This window comes from Pygocentrus nattereri, chromosome 17 (genome assembly GCF_015220715.1).
Source record: "Pygocentrus nattereri isolate fPygNat1 chromosome 17, fPygNat1.pri, whole genome shotgun sequence".
Classification (NCBI taxonomy): domain Eukaryota; kingdom Metazoa; phylum Chordata; class Actinopteri; order Characiformes; family Serrasalmidae; genus Pygocentrus; species Pygocentrus nattereri.
The window spans coordinates 25,762,607-25,789,084 of record NC_051227.1 but is presented as its reverse complement, the minus strand read 5'-3'; the positions used below and the strand labels follow the sequence as shown (position 1 = coordinate 25,789,084).

Here is a 26,478-nt window from a genome sequence, read left to right as displayed (position 1 = left end):
AATTAGCCTTGTAACTCCTGTGTAAAGCTGCAGTATGTCTTGTCTGATTGACTGCATTTGCATAAGAAATTATTCCATTAGCACAAAGTGTACATCGTAACTAAAGCTAATGGGCTTGTTTGAGGGGGCTGGACTATCCTTACCTAATCCCTAATCTCTCCTCAGTGTTGCGGAAAGGGCAGGTTGTGACTGGTTACTATCGCTGGCTGCAGAGGAGAGGAGGTTACGTTTGGGTCCAGTCATGTGCCACTGTGTCTATCAACCACAAAGCCCCCCACGAACGCAACGTCATCTGGGTCAACTATATTCTGAGGTCAGCTCTCTAATGGCTGTGTGATTTGCGTCTGCCTCTGTGTTCATTTTATTTAAGGAGAGGGTCACCAAGTGCCCTTTCTGTGTCGTGGGTGTATGTGTATGCGTGTGTGTTTGAATGCATGAATGTGTAAAAATTATGGTAATAAGCTCAACCACCTCACTCAACAACTCTTAGTCCTTCCCCCTCTCTGTGTGTGTGTGTGTGTGTGTGTCTGTGTGTCTGTGTGACAGAGGTAGACAAACACAGACAGACACACGCATAAAGAAAAGTCAGACAAAAACAAGACGAGCAGGCTGAATTACAATGATAATTGGACTGGTGATATATAATTACAGCAAATGGATGTCAAAATTTTCTGGCTGAATGGTGTTTTAGTTAATTAATGCTGTAATTATGAGAGCTAATTAACTTCTATAGCACCCTGCTGGAGCAGCGCTCTTAACAGAAGGGTTTTGAGTGTGTTTCTGTGTGGAGAGGAGGTGTGTGTGCATGTACAGTATGTGTGTGTTGTGGATGAAAGAGACAGAACTAGGGGATAACACGAGTCACCCTTCCCTCTCACTCCCTTGTTCTGGGGAGAAAAATACATGTTTCTAATAAAGTGATCTTGGCCATGCTGAGTCATTTAAGCTCATTCAGTCAAGTGGGAACTAAACAGCACCTTTGAAATGGTGTGACCAGTCTGTGTCAAAGTCAACACAGTGGAACAAGCATTAACTTTGAACAGAGTGAGAATACAAAACTGAGTGCCAGTGGGTGCTAGAAGCAGAGCTGAGCAATTTTTATCTGGCTACACTCTCAGAAATAAAGGTACTAAAGTATCACTAAGGCAGTGCCCCTCTTGTCACTGCGGTGGTACCTTTAAGGGTACATCTCAGTACCTTTAGTCAGAGAACATAACTGTATTGTAATTGGTTGCACTGACTCCACACACCCTGTCTCGTCTCCAGGCCTTTTATTTTATTGCTCTGTTCTAAAAAATTTGGTTATGAAAAGTTACAAATCTGTACTATTAACCTGGAAAAAACTTATTTGAGGTTCAAAATTGGACCTTAAAATCATTGTTGTACCTTGAGGGCACATTTACATTGTTTGTATCTTGATGAATGACACATGTACCTGCACAGAACTTTTATTTCTAACAGTGTAGTATTGCAATTTAAATGTGTAAGACCAGCATGTTCACATGCTTACAGGCTTGCAACTTTTTAAGAGTGATTTTAACTTATGCAAAGATGTAAATGCATTTGCAAAGCGATTCAAGGCCCCACAAGTGGTTCAAGCCACACCTACAAAATTTCACATGTACTACTTGCTGTCTGTGTCTAAGCAAATGTTGATTGGCTATCAGGCATCACTAGGGTCAGGATGAGACCCAAACAATTAACACGCCGAATCTGACCTTGCACAAAATCAGTTGGCAGAGGAAATGGTGAATTTTTGAAGATGGGCTGTATAAAATTATAAAGTGAAAACAATAAAGTGAGTATTGTTTCTTGGACAAAGCAAAAAAGAGAAAATGCAAGACCATACAGTCTGGTTTGAAAACTGTTCATCTACCTGTACATGTAAATGCAGAGGTATAATTTGGTAAGTTCACAAACTCTCTGTTATCCTACCTTAATAATTTTAAGACAAAACTGAATAATGTAGCACATAATTAAAATTGCAGGTCTTGCAGTTTGAAAATTCCACTGTTTTAAATTGCAATTCAATATAAAAACAATTAATCATTCTGCTCTGGTTAAATGCATTCAGTTGGCGTCATTGGAACGTCATTATAACCTCTTCATATTGCTTCATATTGCTCTCTCAGTCGGACGGAACTGCCAGACACACCGCTGGATTTGCTACAACTCCCAGAAACTCTCAGAGCTGAGCGTCTACGGGCAAACTCCTCTCCTCGAGACATCTCTCCAAAGGCACATGGTATGGCATGGAATCAGCACGTGCATTCAAATTTGCCATTGCCCAAACATTTGAAACAACTATCAAATTAATGTTTTTAGTCAGTTTATTTAATTTTAAATACAATAATAATTTTTACAATAGATTTAAATATAAAACTAAATACCAAATGGTATTTCAGTTGTTTTATTAAAAGAATTAAGGAAAGAGAAATCTGCACATATGCATTGCAATCAGTGCAGATTTCACTCCTTTTTATAGATTCTTGGAATTTTGCTTGAAGTCAACCCACCAGAGAGTATTTTGGTATACAGATGTTACTTTAACATTTTTGTAAGCTAGCAAGTGGTCTGCCTTCTTGATCACATAATTCAATACAAGAAAAATGTATTAGGTTATTGATTACATATTGTCTACATAAAATAATCTACATAAAGTTTTGGATGGTCATTTTATTTTAACTTCATTCTTGGTGGTTCAAATACTTGTTACACAGCTCAAAAGCTTGCAGCCAAGCTTTCACAGAAACCTATAGAACATTAGCAATATATTAGAATCAATTTATACATCTATATCTGTAACCAAATTGGTTTTATATTATTGAAACAGTGATTACACACTTTGGAGTGCTAGTGTAGTGTAATCTGTTACCAGACTGGTTTTATATTACTGAAAACATTGATTCCTAACTTTTGACTACTGGAACACACACATTGCATTTGTTGCATTTGTTAGCTTTAAATTAATTTAGTTTTAAACCCCCATGTTTTCTGCTTTCAGGCCCCACCGGCACTCAGCCAGGAAAGGGTGGGGGAGGCCGGAACGAGCCTGAGCGTAAAGGAAGAGAATCGTATGCTCACCCAACTGTTAACCAGTCAGATGATAGAAGAAAGAGGCCTCGTCGGTCCAGCCCTGAAAATGGTCCCCCAGAAACAAGGAGGCGTATGGAAACGTTTCGGCAAAGAGAAGACAGTCCATCTGGGTCTTCAGATCCAGGCAGTGACAGTGATGCAGATGAGGAGGAAGAAGAGGAGGACAAGGAGAGTGAGTGGGACCACAATGGCAACAGCAAGAGAGTGAAGAGTGAGGAGGGTGTGCCCAAGCAGGCCGGCAGGGTCAGTGGTTTGGATAAAGCCCACAATGGCCGTGCTGTGATTCAACAACTGAAAAGTGTAGTGACCAGCACAGCTGGATCAAACATTAAAACTGAGCGTTCAACCACCGGAGGGCGATGGGGTCATCCTCACCCTAGTGCCCATGCCATCAGTGGCATAAATGGCAATAGCCCCCCTTCGCAAGCTCCAGACCCAATCGCTACAGAAGCTCCAGCCAAGGGCCTTTTCAGTCCCCCATCTCCTACCCTGTCCTCACCCATCCCAGCTTCGCCACTGCCCAGAGAAGAGCGTCCAATTCACAGTGCTCGCAGCCCAGATTATGAGCTCCTCCAGAGACTGGCTGCAGGTGGGGCAGCTGGGCGTGTCCTCTTCCACCCTTTGGCCCTCGGCCCCCAGGGGCCTCAGAGCCTTTACGCCCCGAGCACCATTCGCTACGCACCGCCTGAGCTGCCCACGACACACACTGACAGCCACCGCACTGACCACACACCTAAATCACCCGCTTTCTTCCCTCACCTGCAAAGGATTGCTGGGCTGCCACCCTTCAGCGGCTTCTCACCCTCAGAACCGCCATTTCCCCCAACGCTGCCCTTCTGCATGAACGGACTGAGAGGGGCAGCAGGAACAGAGGAAGACTGAGAAAGAGAGGTCAGATATAGAGAGGTGGAGAGAGATGAGAGGAATTGATTTATCCATACTCCACCCACAGGTGCATTATTTTTTTAAAGTACTGTTTTGAGGTTGTACAAGCTTTACAGAACGGTGGCGAAATGTTCAGCCCATTGAGAAATTGTAGGACAAATTATTCACATTGGAATGCTAAGTTTTTTTTAGGATCGCTAAATAATGTTAAATGTCCAGTTTAATATGATTCAAATAACTAATGGTGTTGTTCACTTACCACGCAGGTTTTAAAAAGCCCATATAATGGAAGTAAACATTCTCTTATTTGGAAGTGTTATATCATTAATGTTTCAAAACATACCATACCCATACAACATACCCAGTCCATACAGTCCATACATGGAAACTATGCTGCAAAAACAGCCCATTTTGAATTGTTTCTGTGATTGTACCAGATTGTACATTTATCTATCTGATCACTCTACAGCAGTTTAACCCTGCACATTCATACTGAAATTCTAAGGAGTGTTTCACATTGCTTTTTGAAAGAGGCAGCCAATCAGAACAGAGCTCATTTATATATATCAATCTTAAAGGTACAGTGACAAAGACAGTCTATTAAATTCTGAAGGATATAGAGAGGTTAGTAAATGGTACTGTAAAAATGTATTATGGTACATAAAACCACAGGATGCTCTAAGTGGAAAATACAAGAAAAATGGCCCTTTAGCTCTGCTTAAATTTGTAACAGACATTCAAGAATATTCTTTACTTTAGGTATGTAGGTACAGCTTAACTGAATATTATTGGAGTAAATGTTAGCTGTTTTACACGCTGTTCAGGCTAGAACTAGCTAAATTAATAATTTTACTTCATTTACATGCAATTTGTAACTGCAAACATTTAATGTTACTTCGTGGTCGTACAATTTATAATCGCAAACATGCATGCTTTAGTGAGACCCTGCTGTATGGGTTTCCTCTTTTTCAGTGATGCTTACAAAAGCAGTTTGAGTGCGCCCCTTTGTGGAGACTTCTCAGCCTGCCAAATAGCTATGATCAGCCAATACTGTATTTCATTCAAGTTTTAAACTAATTATTTAGCCGATTCATAAAGAACTTTAACATTTCATTCATTTTCTAAATCAAGTAATTGAGACATCCTCACACATGCATAATGAATTTGAAACAAATTTGTGTGCTAGTTTCTCATTATGGAATTTGTTCTGTAAAGCCTGTGCTAAATACTTCACAACGCTTGCTAAAAAGAACACATTTGTGGGCAGAGTATGGGTAGGTCAGTTGACAGCAAAGATGGCACAATATTGACTGCTAGGAGGTGGGGCAAATGTTAAAGCAGTGCAGGTTTGTCACTCAGTCTTCCCAGCATCCTCTCTAGCTAGCTCATGAGTAAGCATGGGTCTTCCTCTCTCTGGACAAGCAGGAAAAGCCATACTGTATAAATAGAGGTCATCATGCAATCACATATATTGGTACATGGGGGGAATACTCCAGAAGGGAATACATCCATTAATGAAATGAAAGGGACAAAGGCATATCAGAACACGATCATGCTCAAGACATTTGTTGATTGCCAAAAAAAAGATGTTCCTAGTCTGAGATAATAAGAAAGCACAGTCCCTTCATGGAGTGATCACGGTTAAGCCCCTTTCATGGGTTTGAATCCTTTAAACACTGTAGTATTTTTTATTTTGTACAGAAAAACATAAAATATTTGTCTCTTATTCTCGTGTCTTTGAGCTTATGGTTAAAAAAAGAATCACTTAAGTGATTCAGATTCAGAAAATGCAGCCATATTTAAGACATTTGGGATTTAAAGACTGCTTCCATGCAAGGCTCCAAAGCCCTATACAGATCATGTGAACAAAATAATGTCAAGAACTAACTTTCTTATTGGTATTTAGGGTCAGTTGGGTGGGAGGGTGGGTAAGTGTGTCTTTCACTGTTTTCATGTCCAAGCACTTAAGGCATTTGGTTTTGAACATATAGCACTTCTTTCATGTCCACACATTGTTTTGCTCTACTGTATAGTACATTCTGTAGTGGAATGACTCTGGTTAAAAAAACATTTTTTTGCTGACCTAAACAAGGCTTAATAAACTCTAGTCAGTAAGTGAAACTGCAAGGTGTCAGGTGGATATGGTGGCTGAAAACATTGTAGTGGTAAGAACTGGTCTTCATACAGTTTAGTGGACATTGAAAGCTGTTACAACAGTATGTTACTGAACACTATTCAGATAATTGTATTCCAAAACACACAGAGTATAGCAGTCTCAGCGCAGATTTGTTGACTACACAGCTGTAGGCCATGCCAAACAAGAATTTTAAAATGTGAATGATCATAACAGTTTTCACTGGCTAAAGGCTAAGCCTTATGTATTTTACTTTTAAGTGCACATGTGAGTGATGTGTTCAAATGAGTGCGCGCAAGTGAGTGTGTGGGGGGGGTTGGATGGGGGTTTGGGGCATACACACAAGTGTGTAATATGACTCATGAGATTGATGTGGTCTCTTAACCTTTGCCATCACTGTGAATCTAACCTTTTTATGTTGAAATGTTTGTGAAAATACAATGGCATCAATCACGGTAAATGAAAATTAAAATCTGCAAAGATTATTATAACGATAATACAGATGAGATAATAAACTCTATTCCTGTAGTGGAGTGTCTTTTTTCTCCTCTCCGTGTTGGAATTGTGATGCAGGAAAAATATCTATATTTTTCAGATGCCTGAAATATTACATTTGTTAAAAAAACATTGTACAGTGCTTCAACCGTTACCAATATTCTGGCAAACTTTAATAAACCACCAGAGCTTTATATCAGGAGACAATGCTAGAGGACTAAGAATAAGCATAATGGCACAACATCCCACAGTGCCTCAAGGTTCCTTAAAATTCTTAGTTTTTTTTACACATATGATGCATACATTCTTTAAAATAAATGTTCCGAATGGAACCAAAGAGGTTCTTTATAGTGATGATAAGCTCTTAGCATTTGCATATGATTCAATTAGTGTTCATAAACCACATACCCTAATGCTTGTAGCACACTCAGATTGGCGTTCATATGCCAGGTCTACACAGTTTGCTTTTTATAAGTCATTACATAAATGTGAGTTTTGAATAGAAATAGTTACGAATCTGGGAGTGTAAATGTTTTATAAATTAGGCTGCTGCTTTCAAAATAATGGTTCCTAAATGGTTCTTGGCTTGTACATACAGTTCTAGTAAAAGTAGCTACAATAAATAATTCATTATTTAACCTAAATTAGATCACTGCCTTCACTGAGCCATAGCAAAAATGAGTAAAGATCGATTTTTACATTTTGGCCTCATTATATTCTAGTGATGCCAGTGGTTTCCAAGACTGGCCCTAGATAGTAGTCCACTAAAATATGCAAAGCAGAGGGTATAGAGGTTTGGATACCACTCTTGCAATATATTGTGGTGTGTTTTGTGCTGATAGTGAAATTCCCACAACCTCTTCAAAAAACAACCAATAGCAAAGGGAAGTGATCTAGTATGGACTAACTGAAGTGATAAACTAGCCCAGTCTACTTTGTCAGCTCTTCCTCCAAAGCAATCTGAGGAGTTCCTGCCGTAATCTGCATGCAGATTCCTAACTCTCCCTTTGGCTTTGAAGCTTGCACGGTTATAGCTGTGCAGGGGCTGCAGGCTTGAGACAAAAGGCGGACGGGGTGATTGAAACGCGAAGCGCGCAAGCCATGGCGAGCGGTGTTGTGTTGTTTCAAGGAACCCCAGGGAGGGGCTCTGACATTGAAGACGGGTTAAGTCCTGTTTTACATTCAAGTGGCAGGCCCCAGTTCATTAGTGTGAGGATCATTCCCTCTTGACGACTGGAGGAATTGCATACTAAAGAGCTGGAGTTGTTGGGGAGAAAAAGGCGGACGGCGCGTGCCTGCTTGTGCAGGCAATAATGGATAGATGGTGGAAGTGACCTAAAGGCCTCTCCTTCAGAAAAGCCTCACACGGTCCTCAGAAATGAGCATGACGATCTACAGTTGTCTTGATCAGGGAGGTGAATATGGGTTGAGGCTTCTGTGTCGTGATGAGTTCTCAAAGCTTCAGAGAGAGGTCTGAATGGACTCTTGAGACATGGTTGGGGTTTTAAGGGGGATCCAGCTGTAGATCCTCTGCATTTATGAACTCTGGTCAGGTACAGCTGGGAGTGCAAGGTCTGGCCAGTGAGTGTGTGTTTGGGCGCAGTGCCCTTTAGCCGTGTGGCGGCCCCCGCAGACACTCTGCATGTCAAACAGAGCTGCGCAGTCAGACACAGCCAAGGGAGGGGTGGAAAGAGAGAGGAAGAGCAAGAGAGATAGGCAGACAGGCTGTGGGCCCAGTGCTGCAGAGAGACACACCCAGAATCAGTAACGAACAAACTGCGCAAAAACGGCAAAGGAGGAAGACTTACAGGAGTTTTAACATGGGAAAGAGCAGAGAGGAGCCGAGGGAGGAAGAGAGCTGAAGTCTGACTTGTGCTTAATCTAACTCTTGGCAGCCACAATCTTCAGAGTCAGTTAGACATATGGTAACACTACACATCACGATGTTCAGGTTCAGGAGATGTTTCATGTTGCATCTGAACGATGAACTGGGGCCAACTGCACAGTCCTGACCAAGAGCGATTGGGCTGTCTCTCAGACTTCATTTCTTTCTGGCAGAAGCACTTTGTCACACATTGAAAAATGACTCTCAATTCTGACACATCCGTGAAGGAACGGGGCCTTGTGGGTGTGACAAGCCATACTAGATAAGATCTACAGGGGGAAAAAAATCTTTGAGGTTTGGTATCTCTGAAAACAAAGGCATATTACTAAGATTCAAATCATAGGTGACTTTTTGTTTTTCTATAAACCAAAAGAGCATATCAAAGCTCCATCAAGGTCCTCTCTCATACCAATGATCTGTCAAATCTACCTTAACATCAGGCTATTCTCAGAAATGAAGAGAGACAATTGCACTTGCGCCACTGGCTCTAATGTCCTGTTTATGTACATATTCATAGCCTCATTATGTACAGTAAATAGCACTGAAGGTCATGCATCAACAAACAGTCTATAATCCCATGGCGATAACGGCACAAATACACACTCAAAAAAAAAAAAAAAAAAACATACAATGAACGTCACATGGCGATTAATTTAAAGAAAGAGAAAAGCAAAGAAAAGCAATTTTCTATTTTCCATTCTTTCACTTTCTCCTATACTCCTTCACAAAAGTCAGACACAGCACCCGTGACTGGAAGTTTCTCAAGAAAAAGATACATTTCTTGTTCCACCTTTTCTCTAAAACATGATATGCTTACAGATTAACAAAAAAAAAAAAAAGACTAATTAGGTTTGAGGATTTGCAAGATCTAAACCAGCCTATAAATTATATTCAGCGTGTCATCTAAGGTCTCTGTGACAAGCAGTCATTTCCTACAGATGATAAAAACATAAATAGGCAGCCCTTTTGAGATCAAACAGAATAAATGACAGAAGAAATCAATAGATCTTGACACAATTGAAAAACCTCATATATGTACAGTTGGTTAATCTACCCCACACTATCACAACAGTCTTTCTACATCACGTTTCTTTAACGACGAAATGTGCACCCTCAACCCAGCTACCACAGAAATAAAAATGTCTTTCATTAACTTACACTATCAATACCCATTCGAAATGCAACATTTTTAGACCAGGACTAGATTCAGAAACAGTTCTGTGAACTGTATAAAGAATTTTTTCAAATCTAATTAGAATTATATGTTTTAAAGAGAATTCCACTGATTTAAAATAGCTGCATGATTCAATCGATGAGATGTAGACAAAGTTATTCAGAGTGATTGGATGTGAGATGATTCATTGAAAAGAAACTTACTGACACAGAATGCTTTACAGTAGTGGTGATGGCAGCCTTGGGTCACAATGTGTACAACATAAATGTAGTCATTTTATTAACTGTCCGAAATAGCCAGTGAAAATACAGACGCCCTCGAAGTTTTTATATATAAATGCTGATGATAGTAAAATTGTGGTAAATCTAGAAAAATAATTTGAGGAGTACTTAACTTACCACCCTACATGTATTGCTGCTCCAGGAATGATTTTCATATATTTACAGCATTTAGCAGATGCTCTTATCCAAAGCCACTTACAAAAAGTGCGCTGTCTATCTAGAGAAAGTATCACTGCTAGTTACAAATAGGCTAGAGAGAAAGCTAGTCCTCAGCTCAGATACTGCTAGAAACAAAAGTCCCTGTTGATACCTAGAGAAAAAGAGTTTAAACACAGTGCAGTGCAATACATTTCAATAAGTGCCGTATAATACATTACAATTAATTACTTAACTCAGTGCTCATTTTAGTGCTGTATAAAGAGATGTGTCTTCAGTCTGTGTTTGAAGACTGCGACTCTGCTGTTCAGAAAGCCAGTGGGTGCCAGTACAGAAAAGAGTCCGAGGGCGGGTCAAGCCGAGCTGTACTTGAAGCTTGAAGGTCTCGAGGTAAAGTTCTACTTTTGACCACTGCCATCAAGTAGGGAGGGGTTGGTCCATTTCTGGCTTTGTAGGCAAGCAACCAGGTTTTAAATCTGATGTGTGCAGCTACAGGAAGCCAGTCAAGGGAGTGCAGTAGTGGAGTGACGTGACTGAATACTTTTTATCATAACTATGATAAAATGTCTGTAATCATTTGACAGCTCTCTGCTAGTTAACTTTTCAAGGCATTAAATGCTTCAGACCTCTGGCTGCCATCACCACCACTGTGAACAATTCTGAGCTAGTAAGTTTTTCTAAATTGGTCCATTTTACACTAAACTACCCTAAATGACGTGTTAGTGATGGAATTGTGCATAAATCTAGGACACCTCAGTGAAATTCCTCTTTATCTAGAAATAAACCAATGCCTACACAGAGTACTGAATAATTTTACCCAGTGCAGTTTAGTTTATTTTTTTATCTCAGTAAGCTGATGTGGGCGAAGGGCAATCGAAAGCACATGTGGACAAATTCAATTGTCAATTTGTATGGAATTATGTCCCACCATTTCAGTTTCGAACCAAATCAATGAAAGACCTGTTGAACAGACTATTGATGTTTGGTTTGCCGAACAACAGGGTACATACAGCATCAACAGTGAGCAGCAAAAAGAAAAAAATGGTTGCAAACAGCTCAGCATTGCTGATTCCAAATGGGCTGTGCAATGTGCGCTGAATAACAAAAACTCTTGCAAAACACACACCTTTCAGGCACTCCATCAGAGGAAGCACATACACGCCCATATATACAGAGTGCTGCAGACACTGCAGTTAATGTCATCAGGGAAAAGGGAAAAAACTACTACTCTAAAATGAAATTAACAAAGCTGTGGAGAAAAGATGCAATAACTTCAAATACGAAGTTTACTAGAAAAAAGTGCTAGCATATGAGTAAAATACTGGTATACTTAGCCTACTCTTATAAAGACCGTGCTTCTAAAATTTTTTTAGCCTGAGACACTCAGGGGATAAATTCTATTTGTCTATTTATAGTTTATAAATAGTTTGGTGAAACATAAACTTCATTTCAGTTTGTCACCTGAAAATGGCCAAAAAGTAAAACCTGAATTAAATGATCATAATAATAGCACTATGTATTTAAAGCAATAGCACTAAACTCAAAGTATATCAATGCTATTACTACTCATCATCCCTAAAACATATCGCACCAAACATTCTCTCACTGCATTATGAAGTTTGTGTGCTTCATAAGACACGATTGTATTTCAGACAAAAAAGAATTAGACAGAACAAAAAGGTAAACATTCTCAGAACAGCAAGAGAAAGCCTTGGATTGTACAGTTGTACAGACTTAAGCATGTATGTGCATTCACAACTGAGGATCCAGACAATGCAGAAAAAGTAACTGAATAGCTTGATTCACGAGTCAGTCTGCTAGGCCACGAGCCAGAACACTTGATTAGAGGATGCTACACAACTTAATAATTAGACCAGCAGCCAGCCTCAATTATAGTATGCTGGCAGAAGCAAAAGACATTTAAAGGGATATCCAATCATTTCTATTTTTATTTTATAGACAGAAAACATTTTCAGTCAATGTGTCTAAATCAGCAGGTTAAGCAAATTAAAATTCTTGTAAGAGTCTAGCTTCATAAAGGCCAAAGAGCTACACTATATCATGAAAGTTTTACAGCTATTGGCATCTGCAGTAGTGATATCATAAAAGGCTGTAATTCGCAAAAATCAAGCCTTTAAAGGAGAATTGCACAGATTTTTCAAAAGTGTCTGAAATAAGTACATTGTTAACATGCAACCAAAGTCAGAAAAGTTTGATATGAAACATGCCACTGTAAAAAATAGAGTCAAAATTTAAGAGCTTTATTCCAAAATGATTTATAATGCTTTCGGATATTTATTTATTTTATTTTATTTATTTATTTCTAGAACAAGAGGTTGTATTAATCATAAAATAGCACTGATTGTTACACATACAATTAATATATCTCAAAAGTGATCTGCAACACGTATAATAATTGTTGATAGGAAGCACATGCCCTGCGATGGACTGGCGACCTGTCCAGGATGTATCCTGCCTTCCACCCGATGACTGCTGGGATAGACTGCAGCACCCCCCCCGCGACCCTGACGGAGCAGCGGTTTAGAAAATGGATGGATGGAGGTAGCACATGCCTGAAGTGCTTAATGTGTCTAAAAGCTACCTCACACAAACTTGTTAAACATAACAGTTAAGAATGATTTTGATATTTAATATCAAAATCATACTGTTTCAATATATACAGGGTTGCATGAAAAAAATTCCCAATTATTTTTCAGATTTACTGCTAATTTACCATTACCAGCAGAATGTTTCTCTATAATGAGCCATTTCATATCAAAACACTGAATGACTTTGTTTACATCCCAATGACTGTATTAAGCAGATTTGTTTTTAATATTTGTGAAATTCCCATTTAATACACCACAAAAACGTTATCGTGTGCTGTGAGCATGTTCACATGATCCAATAAATGGAAAAAATTGCAGTCAAACTAATATAGACTGAAGGTGTTGCATCAACTTATTGCAATAGTATATTAAAAACAAGTCATATTTCAATTGCAATAAGTAGTAAGATAATCACAATATGATATTTTGTCCATATTGTGCCACCCTAGAAGGTTATAAGACAGAAACTGATCCCAGCAGATTTACAACGAGTACAACTAGAGCAGACTAATGAAACTCAGTCACTGACCTGAAATTAGAGACTTTAACACTAATTTCACTTCAGTGATTTCATGATATTAAGCTGCTGTAGCTGAAAAGAGAAACCAAAATGAAGTTACTTAGAATATCACTAAGCTCATTATAAATAAACAGGCTCTCCATCTGCACCTGCTGGAAACCAAAGAAAGCTCCTATTCAGCTATAATAATGGAGGTAAACAAGAGAGTTAGAAACTTGAACAAGATAATGGAATACCCCTTTAAGTAAAAATTTCAAGTGTTCAATTTAAAATAGCTTGTCATCTTTTATACACACTTACACATACACACTAATTCAGCTTTGTTGTAAAGGAAAGATCGTTATTTATAGCCTTGATCCTCACGCATCGAAGAGGACACTATTCCACCATTCTACAGTATAACAAACCCCCTAGGTTCTCTCTTTTAACATCAGTCAGCACAATGATACTGTAGATTGCCTTTGAAATGATCTTTTCACTGATCTGAGAACAGTTCTGAGTTTATATTTATGGATAGAAAGTAAATACAGAAAGCAGGTCCTAGACCAGCGCTCAAACAGCACAGGAGTTTTCCCCACTCCATTACTTCTCCTGGCCTCTATCGCTCGCATGATGTCGATCTCGCCGAGCCCTACACTCTGCACACTCTCCATCTTCATCACCACCCTCCTCTTCCTCATCCTCATCACGGATGATCTCTACTTCGAGGCGGCCGATGTAGAGCGACACTGCGCACAGCCAGAAGAGGGCGACACTAGACACCACAGCAGTGTGGAGCAGCGCAGATGGCAGAGAGAGAAGCATGATTCTCCTCAGGGTCAGCAAACTGCCCATATAGGATGCTCCCCCAAATGACACGCAGACTCCACCAAGAATGAAAAAGGCTAAAGAAGGACGAGAAGTAAAGAAGACTATGTTACTGTGTTTATATTAATTTGCTGCTTAGGCAAATGATTGTATCCTCGATCATAATTTTATCATTTTAGTTAGCTCTAAAGCAGATAAATTTACATATACGTTGCCAGTCAAAAGCAGCATGTGTTGAGAACACCATTTTCTTTTGCAAAATTGCAATTAACATTGGCTCTTCAAATGTTGATATTCATTCAAGTAAAATTTACATAACAGTTATTCAATAATAGTTTGGGATTGCCACGCTCAGCTTCATGTTTAACAAAGGGCCTAAATAATGGTTCTCTTTTAAAACAGTCTTCAAAAGCACATACTGAAAACATCTTGCCCCAACATTACTGGAAACCAAACATGCGCATTTATTAAAATGATTTTCAGAAGCTGTCAACAAACCTTTGATGCACAATGTAAATTCTGTTCAAGACTCAACATACAGACAACTGTTGATATTAAAAAATACACAACTGGTGGGCTTCATTGCTAAAAGTACATATTAAAGTTTCACAAAAATTTTTTTTTTTTGTCTTATGATAGTAAAACCCATAACTGCAACCGGACACCATCTGATCAAAAGAATGAAACTAAGGTAGTATAAGGTGCACTGGAATAAGAAAACACAAGTACAGGCAGCAAAGAAAACAGAAATTGTAGAAAACCAAGAACATTTAAAACGAAGACAAAGAAAAACTGGAAGAACTCTTATACCATATCCTGCTTCTCTTCCCGCATCACTCTGTACAAATGCAATGACGCCAATCCCAGTAGCCAGTAAACCATTTCGGAACCATGACAAGAACCCTACAATAAAAAACACATGGTTATACAAGACATGCATCACTCTCTTTAATGAATGCCTATAATAAAATAATAATAATAATAATAATAATAATAATAATAATAATAAAAGTAAAACAAATTCAGAGGCATCTAACACCCGTCCTGAACAAGCCCAGCAGAGTTTGATGCTTGCTAGGGATGTCCAAATATGGGAATTGTGAGCTGATGGCAATATCTTTTTCATGTACATATCTGATAATACCAATGCAGATTAACATAGATTTTACATTCATAAAGTTGATTAAGTATTAGCTTTACAAAAAAAAAAAAAAAACAGAAAACATCTCTAGGGTTACAAAAGCAGCAAAATGAGTAAAACGTATACATTTTAGCAGACCATCCCAGTGTCACCTAAACACTCTGCTCTTCTGAGATATAATAAATGTCATCAAATATCATTTTGAAATATCAATGCGACCTAAACTTCTGTCCCATCTTTAATTTTTTAAGCAATAGCGATATAATTCCAGTATCCCCAACAATTTCCCTACTCACAGCAGTGGTGAGAGGAAACGGATGTCTGAAGAGTTTAATGCCTCTAACAGCTACATCACAGAAAGACATTACATAACACTGTTACAAATCACAAAATCTTTCAATTTCTGTTTTACATTGTGTGTACATTTCATGAAGAATGCACCAAAAGGAATACCATTTTGAAAATTCAAGGTTTTGTTTCGACAGCAGCGAAATGCACCTGATGTCAAAGACAAGCTTTACAACACACAAAAAGCTTTAAGTCTATTTTTTTTAATGTTAACATTGGAAAATACTAATGCAAACATAATTTGTTTAAATTGCAAGAAAAAATACTTGTCCAGGGTGTATCCTGGACAGCCCAGTGACAGCTGAGATAGGCTCCAGCACACCCCGCGACCCAGAAGGAGAAGCATCTTAGGAAGTGTGTGTGTAAGATGAAACAGAATCCAAAGAAAATAATTTTTGTCACCTTTACCACTATTTCATCATTATCAGCATTACGTATAAAACATACTGGTAGAGTAGATTCACTGGTGGTTTTGGATAGTAAATAAAATATCTATATTTGTCTTGTGACATCACAACCCCTGGTTCCTATCACCACCACTGCAATCTGAGAGGCGAAGTTTCTCTACAATTAACCATTTCACATTAAATCACCCTAAGATTATTCACATCTTAAGGACTGAATTAAGCAGAAATAATGATGCCATGTCCCTGTAGAGGCCAAGACATTTGTGAGCAACAAGTGAGCAACCAGTCAGATCAAATTAAATTCCTCTGTTTATAAACAAAGTTGGGAAGGAGGGTTTTCCACAGTCTGAATACACAGTGTGATCGGACTGGACTCGGAGAATACAGAGCATCACTGATGATGATGATGCACCTTTCGAAAAGAGATCTCACCTGTCTCGTGAGATTTTCTCAGCATCTGTGGAGAAACATAACAAAAGAGAGATCAGAACACAAGGCCAGTGTTGATCTCTACAGTGCAATGCAGAGCAAATGAGTACTGTATCCATTCACAATGAAGTGCAAATCAGAAGTCTGATGTTCTGATATTAGATTTTCACTTTTTAGACTATTTTAAATTGGCCTTTCGCGTGCGCTATTACTATTAGGAGTTTTGCATTCAGAAATGCATCTGACTGCAAGGCATTAATGTTAAGTAAGAAAATATACCGAACCCAGAACCCATATAGAGAAAACATCCCCAGTGCTGTTCTGATCTTGCTACGTTAACCTAGTTAGTTATTCATCAGCCTGCACACAGAACCGACAGCTATTTACAACGCAGTGCTAACCGGATGACTGACACGGGAAAGGGGAAGAGGAACGGCGTTTTTAAAGCAAGCCCAACGGGCCAGCCGAGTCAGTAATGAAACCGTGTAAATAACCAAGCTACAGCCAGCTTCTTATTCGACCGTTCCCGTTCCACCTTAAACGGGACACAAGTCTGGCCAGAGAAGTTGTAATAAAAACTGCTGCACCGTTTAAGGCGGAACGGGACAATTGGAATAAGAAGCCGTCGAATAGGAAACCAACTTCAGCCTCGTCTGTCAGGGTCTTACCAGCGCGTCCGCCTTGTCCAGCTCTGACAGCTGCTGCTCCATCCTGGTTCTGTTCCACGCGCTCTTGTCCGCGATCCCGCGGCGGGTCTCGCGCTGGAGGCGGCGCTCAGCGCGCGCGGGTCCGGCCCGCCGGACAGCTTGGGCCAGCGGAGAGGCGAACCGGCACAGATACCGACACGACAGCCAGCAGAGGGAGGCCATAGCAGAGAGCCATACAACACAAACACGGCCTTTTAGCCCTCTGAACTCTCCCCGCCGGGGAACGAGCGCTGAAAAGAGGCGCCGGCTGAGCGGGGAGTTCAGCCGAGAATACCAACAGCGCCATCTAGCGGGTGTGGAGCTCGCCGTCGTCAGCTGTGATCTAGCGTTTTGGCCACTTTCTGCCTTCAAGACAGTTTTATTAACGAGAAATTCAAATAACTGAAACGAACAGAATCCAGTTTGACCTGAAAGACAAAAATATCCACTGTTTTTCTGGTAGTCTTTTTCTGGCAGTAGTAGTAAAAAAGATGTATTATTTAAAACGTTTTAGGACTCTTATCTCAGAATAAAGACGTTTCGACAATTTTGCATAAGAAAGTATCAATTATAGTACATAATTACTACACCTTCAAAAATCCACATTATGCGTCAGATCTGGGAAAAAGTCATTATTGCGGCAAACTCAAGTCAAGTCAAGTCAAGTCAAGAGGCTTTTACTGTCATTCCATCTATCAGGGCCGGAGTGGGTCCCTTTTTCAGGCCGGGAGTTTCATGCCCAAAACCGGCCCACTTTTTCCATGGAGGAGGAATTTGAATAAATGAAACAGCAGCTAGCTCTTACAATGCCTTTTTATTGGGTATAAGTTCAGGTATATGTTGGTAAGTTAACAGAAACACTTCATGTTTAATTCAAATTTAAATCAGATAAAGATTTATAAGGAAAAACGTGTGATAAAGATGAAAATGTATTTACCTTTGTACAGGAGCAATAAATTGAAATTAAAATAATTTGAAATTAAAATTGCATTTTTCTTCCCATCAGAGAGGTGCTCTATTATTACATTTACACTAAACTCTTAAGTAGCTTCACTACAGTCACATTTAGTAGGCTACCTACAGCACCAAAAACCTCCTAAGCAATGCACTGGTTTCTGCAACTTTATTAATAATGGTGTCATTGTCTATAGACATGATCATTTCCTTCTGAAGGCCTCCAAGAGTTCCTGAGACAGTGAGCTTCGTGGCCTATTTTTCACACATTTTAATGCAGAGAGGCTCCACTCGCATGCAACCTGAGTGCTTGAAAGGGTCAACAGAAACTTATATGACAGCCCAATTATATGGTAAGCATCTGTAAGGAGGTTGTACAGTGAGAGGACCAGATAAACACAGATGGCACAGTTTTTGCAAGAAGAGCAGGTCCTACTCTCAAGTTCAAACTCTGACTCCATATATGACAGCCCACTATCCTCCACAATTGTCTGTGTCACATCTCTTCCTGTCCTGACAATGTAATCCTCCAGAGGAGACTTTTTCAATCTCTCCCACTGAGGAGCCAGGCTATTCAGCTCTCCATGCAATGTATTAACAGTTGCTTTGTCATCAAACCTCAATAGACACTTGCTAATCTCTTGGAGTGCTGTACTGGGGGAGTCCATTTGCCCTAATCTCCGGAAAATTTTTAGGTTCAAGGCAAGCAAAATCTGAGGCACGCTTTGCATTGGCTGAAAACCTCCTGTCTATGCTGGCAAAAACATTGTCCAGAATTACATTATGGACCTTGACCTCAAATGCAGTATCAGGTGAGGCTACTGGATCATCTTTCAGGAGCTCTCCTGGAATTCTTTTCTTTTTTCAAACATGTTTTTATGGAAGTGCAGTCTCCACAACAAGCTCACTGTCTGCCTCTTCCAGTTTCTCATTGGCCCAACTCACAAACACATCAGCTGCTCCTTTAACTCCCTCATAGTCCATGATAGCGTCATTCCCTTTGATTTCAATTGGGGTCAACAGGAGGTCAACATAGAGGGCATCCCCAGGATCACCAAAGCACCCAAACACTTTTGTTAGGGCCTAATCCTTAGCCCATCACTTTGTTGCCCCTATTGGGGCCAGTTTTCTGTGTCTTCTCTCATCACTTATCTCAGTCAATGTCAACTTGTCAACCTCATCTGCAATCGTGCTCTTTATCACCTTTTTGAGAACATCCACAACTTTGTTACTATGTCCTTCGATAAGAGAGTCACATGAGAACCCCTACCTTTTGTCCCACAGTCATGATGTATCTTGCTTTGCTCAATACAACTGCTAATGTGCTGCTGAAGGCACAGATCATACCGGCTCAAAAGAATGAACAACTCTAAAAAGTTGCCATGATTGACTGCAGTGTTTTCTAGAGTATAAGCACTCTCTGCTTTATCCCCTCTGTAACTGAGATCACATTTCCTATGACTTTAACCACATCCACTACGCATTCAATTTCCTGACACTTCTTTTTTTTCCTGCTCATGATGTAGACATTTGTTTGCCGGCCAGAAGGCTTTTTGCATCTGCCCCTTTAGCCATCAGAAAGTAAGCATCAGCACTATCCCTGTGGATAGTCTTACTTTTCTCATGCTCTCCAATGCACTGATGAATATATTTCCATGCTTTCATATCACCCTTTATGAATGGATTATCAGTTGCAGCAGGTGCAAATGCCAAACAGACAGAATAATAGAGTGGTTGTGTTGTTTCACTATATGTCAACCATTTGTGGTTGGTGCCTTGCTTGCTGTAAAACACTTAGCCACTATAGGGAGTTTTGTGGGCTGCTGAGGATAGTAACTGAAAAACATTTGAAGATCCTGTCTTTGAGGATGAGCAAAATAATCAAAATCAGTCTCCTCATCTACAGCTGCCTGAGTTTGTGGGATCTTCTGCTGCACTGCTGCTGTCTCACTGGACCCTGTCTCTTCCCTGTCAGCATCTGACTCACTTGTATTATATAGCATTAAAATGATACACTGTGAAGTCATGGACAGAGATAATTATTGATTAAACAATGTTCATCTATTTCATTAGGGCTGATTTTAATGCACTTTCAGCATTCTGAATATCTGGGTACTGGGTATCATTTAGAATCTATCCATCGCATCTGTTCTGTGTGTAACTTGTTACATAAAATAGTTTTTTAGTTCATTTTTATCCTCTCTACCTGTTGACTCTGTAGTCCTGGCCCCTCCATGCCTACTCGGTTCACCAGCAGGATCAGACTGGCTTATCTGCTGCTCTGAGGATACAAAAACATTTCATTAAGCTTATTTAACACAACATGCTTGAAGTTTTTTTGTTTTTTTAAAAAACAATTTAGCCTATATTGTGATTGTGTAAAATTGATAGTGATTTAGGATATTTGTCTCCATTTGTTAAAATAAATTAGGCTATCTTTCTGAATGTCTGAACAATTTAACATATCACGTCTATACACTATGTTATGTTTTACATTACAAATAACTCTCTTAGTTTAAATAACTCTGTTAGACTATCCTCTGCCTGTCCCTTCGGTAGTCATGGCCTCCTCGGGATCATCAGTAGCGTCGGAAGGGGTTTGCTGCTCCGAAGCTACAAAAACGTTCTATTAATGAATTAGGCTATTAAATATATTACACTTCTAATTTATCTTCTATTGACGTTGCAAACTTTGCGCAATAGCCTCAAACTGACAGTACTAAATTATTTCCATATCTCTCTTTACCGGCTGCACCTGGGGTCTGTCCTCTGGAAATTAGGTGTTAATTTCGCACATTTGGCAGCATCTTCTTCCAGCGCTTTTTTTAACCTGGCCTTTTCGGCTCCGCCTGGCCTCTTCCTGCCCTCCATCACCACCGACTGAAGCTTCGCGCTATTCTCTTGCTGTATTTAATTTTACTACTCCAGAAAAGAGACTGGGCCCAACCAGCATAAACATTTGGGAGGAGAGAATTCCCTCAGATGGGAGAACCCACCTAATCTACTGCCATGTAGGGGCTGCGCTGTCAGATGAATGGAGAATGAATGCAAGAAGAAGATTAGATAAGTGTCAACATTATTTTCCCCATCCAAGCGGCCCAAAGTCGAGACTGACACGAGCCGACCCATCGGGAATCGTCCCGAATCTCCCGATTAGCCACTCCGGGCCTTCCATCTATGTCCTGGAACGACACGGCGCAAGCAGGAACAAAAAAACATCAAACTAAGTCAAAGCATCAAGATCACATAAGCCAAAAGTTTGGACAGAAATAAGCAACAATTAGTTCATAATAAGTCAAGCTCATAATAAAATAAGATTACAATAAGTCGAACTGCCCAGACAGAAAAGAATCTGATATACTGCTTTTAGAGGGGGGAACGTGTTTTCTCCGCTAACGCTTCCAGTTTTATTGGTCGTACTTTACGGTGCGTCCACAGGGAGGCGCTTTTGTGCTACGAGTCAATACAAAGAAGAGTCGCTTGACTGGCTCCGCGAGTGTGTGTGTGCGGAGGGTGGGGAGGGGAGGGGAGGGGAGGGGAGGGGCTGGGGAAGCAACTTTCTGTGTGATTTTTATCGTTGTGTTTCATGTGTTGAGTTTTGTGTAAAATCACACTGTATTGTGCGCTGCACATTTTCATAAATACAGAATTATGTAAGTGTTATCCTATAGTCGTGTGTCAGGTCACTCACAGGTCACAGTAGCCTACTTTTGACCCAAGATGTGGTAAACCATGCACGCAGATAAGTCGTTCACATGAGGTGTGTGTGTGTGTGTGTGTGTGTGTCATTCTGAGTGATTGCGTATCTGTATGCATGAATACAAATGTGGGCTTGTGTTGGCATGTGCACGTGTTTGTGTGTGTGTGTGTGTGTGTGTGTGTGTGTGTGTGTGTGTGCGTGTGTGTGTAGGCCCTGTATGTTTGCTGGTCTTCCCTAGATAAGTGTCAGGCCTCTTCCTGCCTGACTGTGGGGCCCTTTGTCTCCAACAGCTCCTCAGGGAGCTTAGGCCACCACCCTGCACTACCTGATGGCTCCTTAGCCTGAGAAGCATAGAGAGGAAGCCAGCCAGTCACGGGAAAGCTACAAATATATATGTGTGTATGTGTGTGTGTGTGTGTGTGTGTGTGTGTGTGTGTGAGGAGTTTGTGAAGGAAAAGAGTTGTCTTTGATGTATAGAGCAGCTGAACCCAAGCCTTGCTCCACATTGTCACGCTATAGTGAGCTGACCAATCAGAGGACACATTTTTCTGCCTGTTTTTTTCCCCAGACCTAAGAAATGTATTTATAGAAGTACAGTTTGATGTCATTTATTGGCTATTAATGTAATCCCAGATAGCCAGTTGTCATTCAACATCACAAGTACTTATTTATCATCAATGCTGAAAAATCAACATTGAGACAGTTTTGGTATTAGTTTTTTTTTTCTCAACACTGTATAGTAATTAAAAAGTAATTGTTATGTATTCAGTGTTGACATTTTAAATGCTTCAACATTGATATTTTGTTAGTTGATTCTGTGTTGAAAACGTCGCTGTCTAAAAAATGTTTTTTTTTCTCTTAATACAATTTTTTTCCTAATATAATTAACACATTTTTCAAGCATTCCTCACAACAGAAGCTGCTGATCTACTGGGATTTTCACGCACAACCATCTCTAGGGTTTACAGAGAATGGTCCGAAAAAGAGAAAATATCCAGTGAGCGGCAGTTGTGTGGACGAAAAAATGCCTTGTTGATGTGAGAGGTCAGAGGAGAATGGGCAGACTGGTTTGAGATGATAGAAAGGCAGCAGTAACTCAAATTACCAACCAAAACCTCTGAGGAATGTTTCCAACACCTTGTTGAAAGTATGCCACGAAGAATTAAGGCAGTTCTGAAGGAAAAAGGGGGTCCAACCTTTTACTAGCAAGTAACCTAATAGAGTGGCCGGTGAGTATATTGTCATTGATGAAAAAGGACAAAAGTACAGATATAATTCAGCCTTTCAAGATGGCCACTCTTGCTGGTTTTAGCTGTGCAACATTTTTATAGATATAACTGTGTTATACAGTGTCAGAAATTACACAAGCAAGTCTGTTTGATATTACATAACAGGATGACATGGTTTGAAGAAGGTGGGCAATGATTCAGGCATGTAGTCTGAGTTTACACAGTGCTAATGGAGGGCCATAAGCTTGCATTACTTGTTAGCTCCATTAGCCTCATAGCTTGGCTGATCGACTATATTTCATTTAAAGGAGACTGGAAAACTGTACATTTGTGTATATTCTGTCTGTGAGAGGACACACTGTCATCAGCACAGATGAGAGAGCAGAGGGAATGGTGTTGAGGGAGCAGTCGGAAAGAAGATGGAGGCCAGGGGGGGGTCAGTAAGTGATCTGATCTGAGGTTTATTCTTGTCTTAAGAACACTATGTGACTGCACTGATTTGTGACATGGCGGTAGCCTTCCTGCTCCTCTGCTCTGCAGTTTCTCAGGGTTTGTTTAAGTCTTTTCTCTTACTGTGGATTCCAAATGTTGTTTATTAACTCTCATCTCACTTAACTTGACCTTAGTTGGTGAATGATAAAAAAAAAACAAACTAAATAGCAAATAGCAATAGCAAATAGGCTGTCATGATTACCCAATTATACTCCATAATGTACTAAAAAAAACCTTGATTCATCAGCAATGATTAGTGTGCAGTGCTCAAAAGTAGTATTGGGATAACAGTCATTATTTGTTGTTTTAACTTCTTAAAATGCAGGGGTCTGTATGTGGACCCACAATTCACTTGACCAGTTAAATACATTCTACCAACCAACCTTATGTTGCTAGGCTGCAGATTTTATGGAATGGTGGGCATTCTATTCAACCCAAAGAGAAATTGCCATGGTCTTTGTTTAGAGTTGCTTCATATTGTTTAGTTTCCAGTTTAAAATGCTACCAGTCTAGACCATTTTGTTGTGGCTAACCTAAACTAGGCAAGGACCTTTACAGATTTGCTATCATGGTAATGTTTGTTCTGTATTTAATCCAGTTTCCCTTTTCACACACATGCAACATAAATATCAATTGAAATTGAGAAGTCACTTTAAATGTAGGTACATGCCTAATTATGTGCACTATGATTTCTCATTATTTTGAAAATGAGTTTTCCAATTTTAAGCTTTCAATTAGTTTCATTTAGTAAACCTGGTTGCTGGTTTTTATAACTTTTCAATTAGACACTATAAAGAAGACATAAAATGTATTCAGAGAGTGTCTTGAGTCTGCTTTGGAGCAAAGTATATATTTTAAATATAATTTAAATGCCTTCTCTTATAATGAGAAAGTGTTTTTAAAGTCTTTGATTATTTTTACAGTGCAATATTTTGGAATCTGTTAAAGAATATGCATGTTTTTTACTGTTCATTGTTAATGAAACGTGGTTGAAGCCTAAAAACCTCTAAAATTGTGATTGAATAACAGACTGTTCATATTAAGTTGTGTATATTTGTAAATATTTTCTTTTTGGCATTGGATAAATTAAAGTAATCACTTGCTTACTTGTCAAAATAATTGGTAAATATCTGGGTATTATTAATACACTTAGTAAGACATACCAGTTCAATGTGAATTGGTCTGCTAGAGTTACCTAGATTTAAGCAGGGAGGCACACACACACAGAGTCAGGGTTAGGAATGATCAGCAGGTTTCCACTCAGTCAGTGCTTAAACCAGATTTCTGCTTGTTGACACATTCCTGGGCCCCAATCTCCTGAAATAAGGTTCAACCATCTAGAACTAGAACCTATAATCACAGCCTTCATTCAGGGGCGTTTCCACAAGCCCTGATCACAGGCCTACTCAATTAAAAAGATTATGAAATCTGATCTGTTTTCTGTGAAGGATATTTTTTATGACCAGTCAATTCATTGTCCTCTTTGACAAAACCCACTTTCTTTTCTTAGCCCCCCAATCACTGTTTAGCATAATGCTTTCTACTATTGCCTAAAGCTTTCAATTAAGGGGTTAAAAGTGGGATTCCATCCTATAGAGCATGTTGTTTCCTACTCAGCCAAAGCAAAAACTAATTTAAAAGTCATTGTTGTCAACAGTTTTGCAAAAGCAATGCTCTTTTACTACAATAGTTCAGAGCGAACATCTAATGTTACTTCAGTGTCAAGAAAATTAAGACATAAATGGACCATGAACATTTTCTTGCCTGGCTTTGTGATTTTGCCTACAGTGATTAAGTTTTTAAGGTTGCTATTTTTCTTCCTTGTTTTCAACAGCTCGGCTGTCTGATCTTCGGCAAATGTGCCTGTGGTGAGCAGGTGCATGCTTCATAGTGGAGTGTTGCAGTGTTGGTTAGATTAATGTGAATCCAGTATTCCGATTTCCTGTTTTTGTTTTGTAGGGTGGAAGGGTGGAAGCAGTGAGTAAGGTAAAGACTCTCAGAATTAGGTTTATAGCCTTATGTGCATAGTTTTAGGACAGGAACGCATTTGGAAGTTTTACCTTTCAAGTTGGCCTTCCCACTTTTTTCCACAAGCCTACCTAAAACTTTATTTCAGCCTATTCTAATGCCTTCATCATTATAATAACTGAAACATGTGTCCAATTGAGTACCCTAGCTCTGAGGGAACCCTTGCAGACTGAAGAAGGATCCATCAAAGAATACCTGGGGCGGGGCGGTTAGTATTCCCTACATCCTTATGCACTTTTTTTTCCACTAGTATTTGGGATACCAATGCACTAAGTTTGTTTTCTGCCTCTAAGCCACCAGGATTAGCATATCAAACACACTTTCTGACTTGATTTAATTGGATTTGAGCAGGGAGAGCACACCAATGTGTGCTGCATGTTGTCACGGTTATATCAAACGTCTGTTTGAAAATGTGGGCTGCCCTTTATAAGGTGTGATCAATTTTTATGATGAATGGACAAAAATGAGTTTTTCTATGAAGTTACACTTTCACCAGATGCCAGTGACAATATGACAAATTACTGATCTAACTTTTGCCCACAAAAGCAGTTCATGCTCTGAATTTAGTACACTGATACTGCAAAACAAAATGTCACTTCAGGCTTTGGAGCAAGATAGCTGAGAAGATATGATGGTTGTTAAACACTGGCCCCTGAAGGACAAGATCAGATACCCATTTTGAAAAATCAAAAACACGTCTGACTGAGAAGTTTGTAAAGCGTGGCACAGCGCAGCCCTCAAGTACTTGAATGGTGACTATTTCACTCAGTACTCAAGCACACCAGATTTGAAATGAAATCATGAATGTGAGGTTGTGTGCAGAGTAGAGTGTAAGCTTAAATTGAAGGGTATTTGCATCTATACATGGTAAACTACATAGGAATCTCTGCCCTTTGTATAAATAGCTCCCCCATTTCAGTAACTGGGCAAATATCTTCCTTGAAAATATTCTGACAGGCCTGTATATGCTGCCACTTTCACTTCCTGCTTGTTTCAAAGTCCTTAGTCCTTATCTTCAGCAA

The 26,478-nt window shown here is 39.6% G+C and overlaps 2 protein-coding genes across 2 annotated transcripts in view; one reads left to right on the top strand and one right to left on the bottom strand.

Moving 5' to 3' along the window:
- The window catches only part of npas1 (neuronal PAS domain protein 1), a 47,092-nt gene extending 41,205 nt beyond the window's left edge, over window positions 1–5,887 (top strand). Inside the window, exons 10-12 of the mRNA XM_017696848.2 lie at window positions 166–313; window positions 2,133–2,245; window positions 3,005–5,887. Of these exons, the coding sequence (XP_017552337.1) occupies window positions 166–313; window positions 2,133–2,245; window positions 3,005–3,978 (1,235 nt within the window). The 3' untranslated portion in view covers window positions 3,979–5,887. The remainder of the gene's footprint in view (window positions 1–165; window positions 314–2,132; window positions 2,246–3,004) is intronic.
- Window positions 5,888–8,973: 3,086 nt separating this feature from the next.
- tmem160 (transmembrane protein 160) lies at window positions 8,974–17,301 on the bottom strand. Its single transcript, XM_017696849.2, has 4 exons — window positions 17,036–17,301; window positions 16,371–16,395; window positions 14,853–14,945; window positions 8,974–14,119 (listed from the first exon to the last, which is right to left on the bottom strand). Exons 1-4 carry the CDS (start codon window positions 17,234–17,236, stop codon window positions 13,818–13,820), a joined length of 621 nt encoding a protein of 206 aa, XP_017552338.2. The 5' UTR covers window positions 17,237–17,301; the 3' UTR covers window positions 8,974–13,817.
- Window positions 17,302–26,478: the final 9,177 nt, after the last annotated feature.

Bases quoted from the DNA above. Each gene is read 5' to 3' on its own strand.
- tmem160 (XM_017696849.2), bottom strand. From the start codon at position 17,236: ATGGCCTCCCTCTGCTGGCTGTCGTGTCGGTATCTGTGCCGGTTCGCC. The intron at 14,946-16,370 runs GTGAGATCTCTT...TTTTTATTGTAG, and splicing joins GAGAAAATCTCACGAGACAG to GGTTCTTGTCATGGTTCCGA. The intron at 14,120-14,852 runs GTATAAGAGTTC...GTCCTTCTTTAG, and splicing joins GGGAAGAGAAGCAGGATATG to CCTTTTTCATTCTTGGTGGA.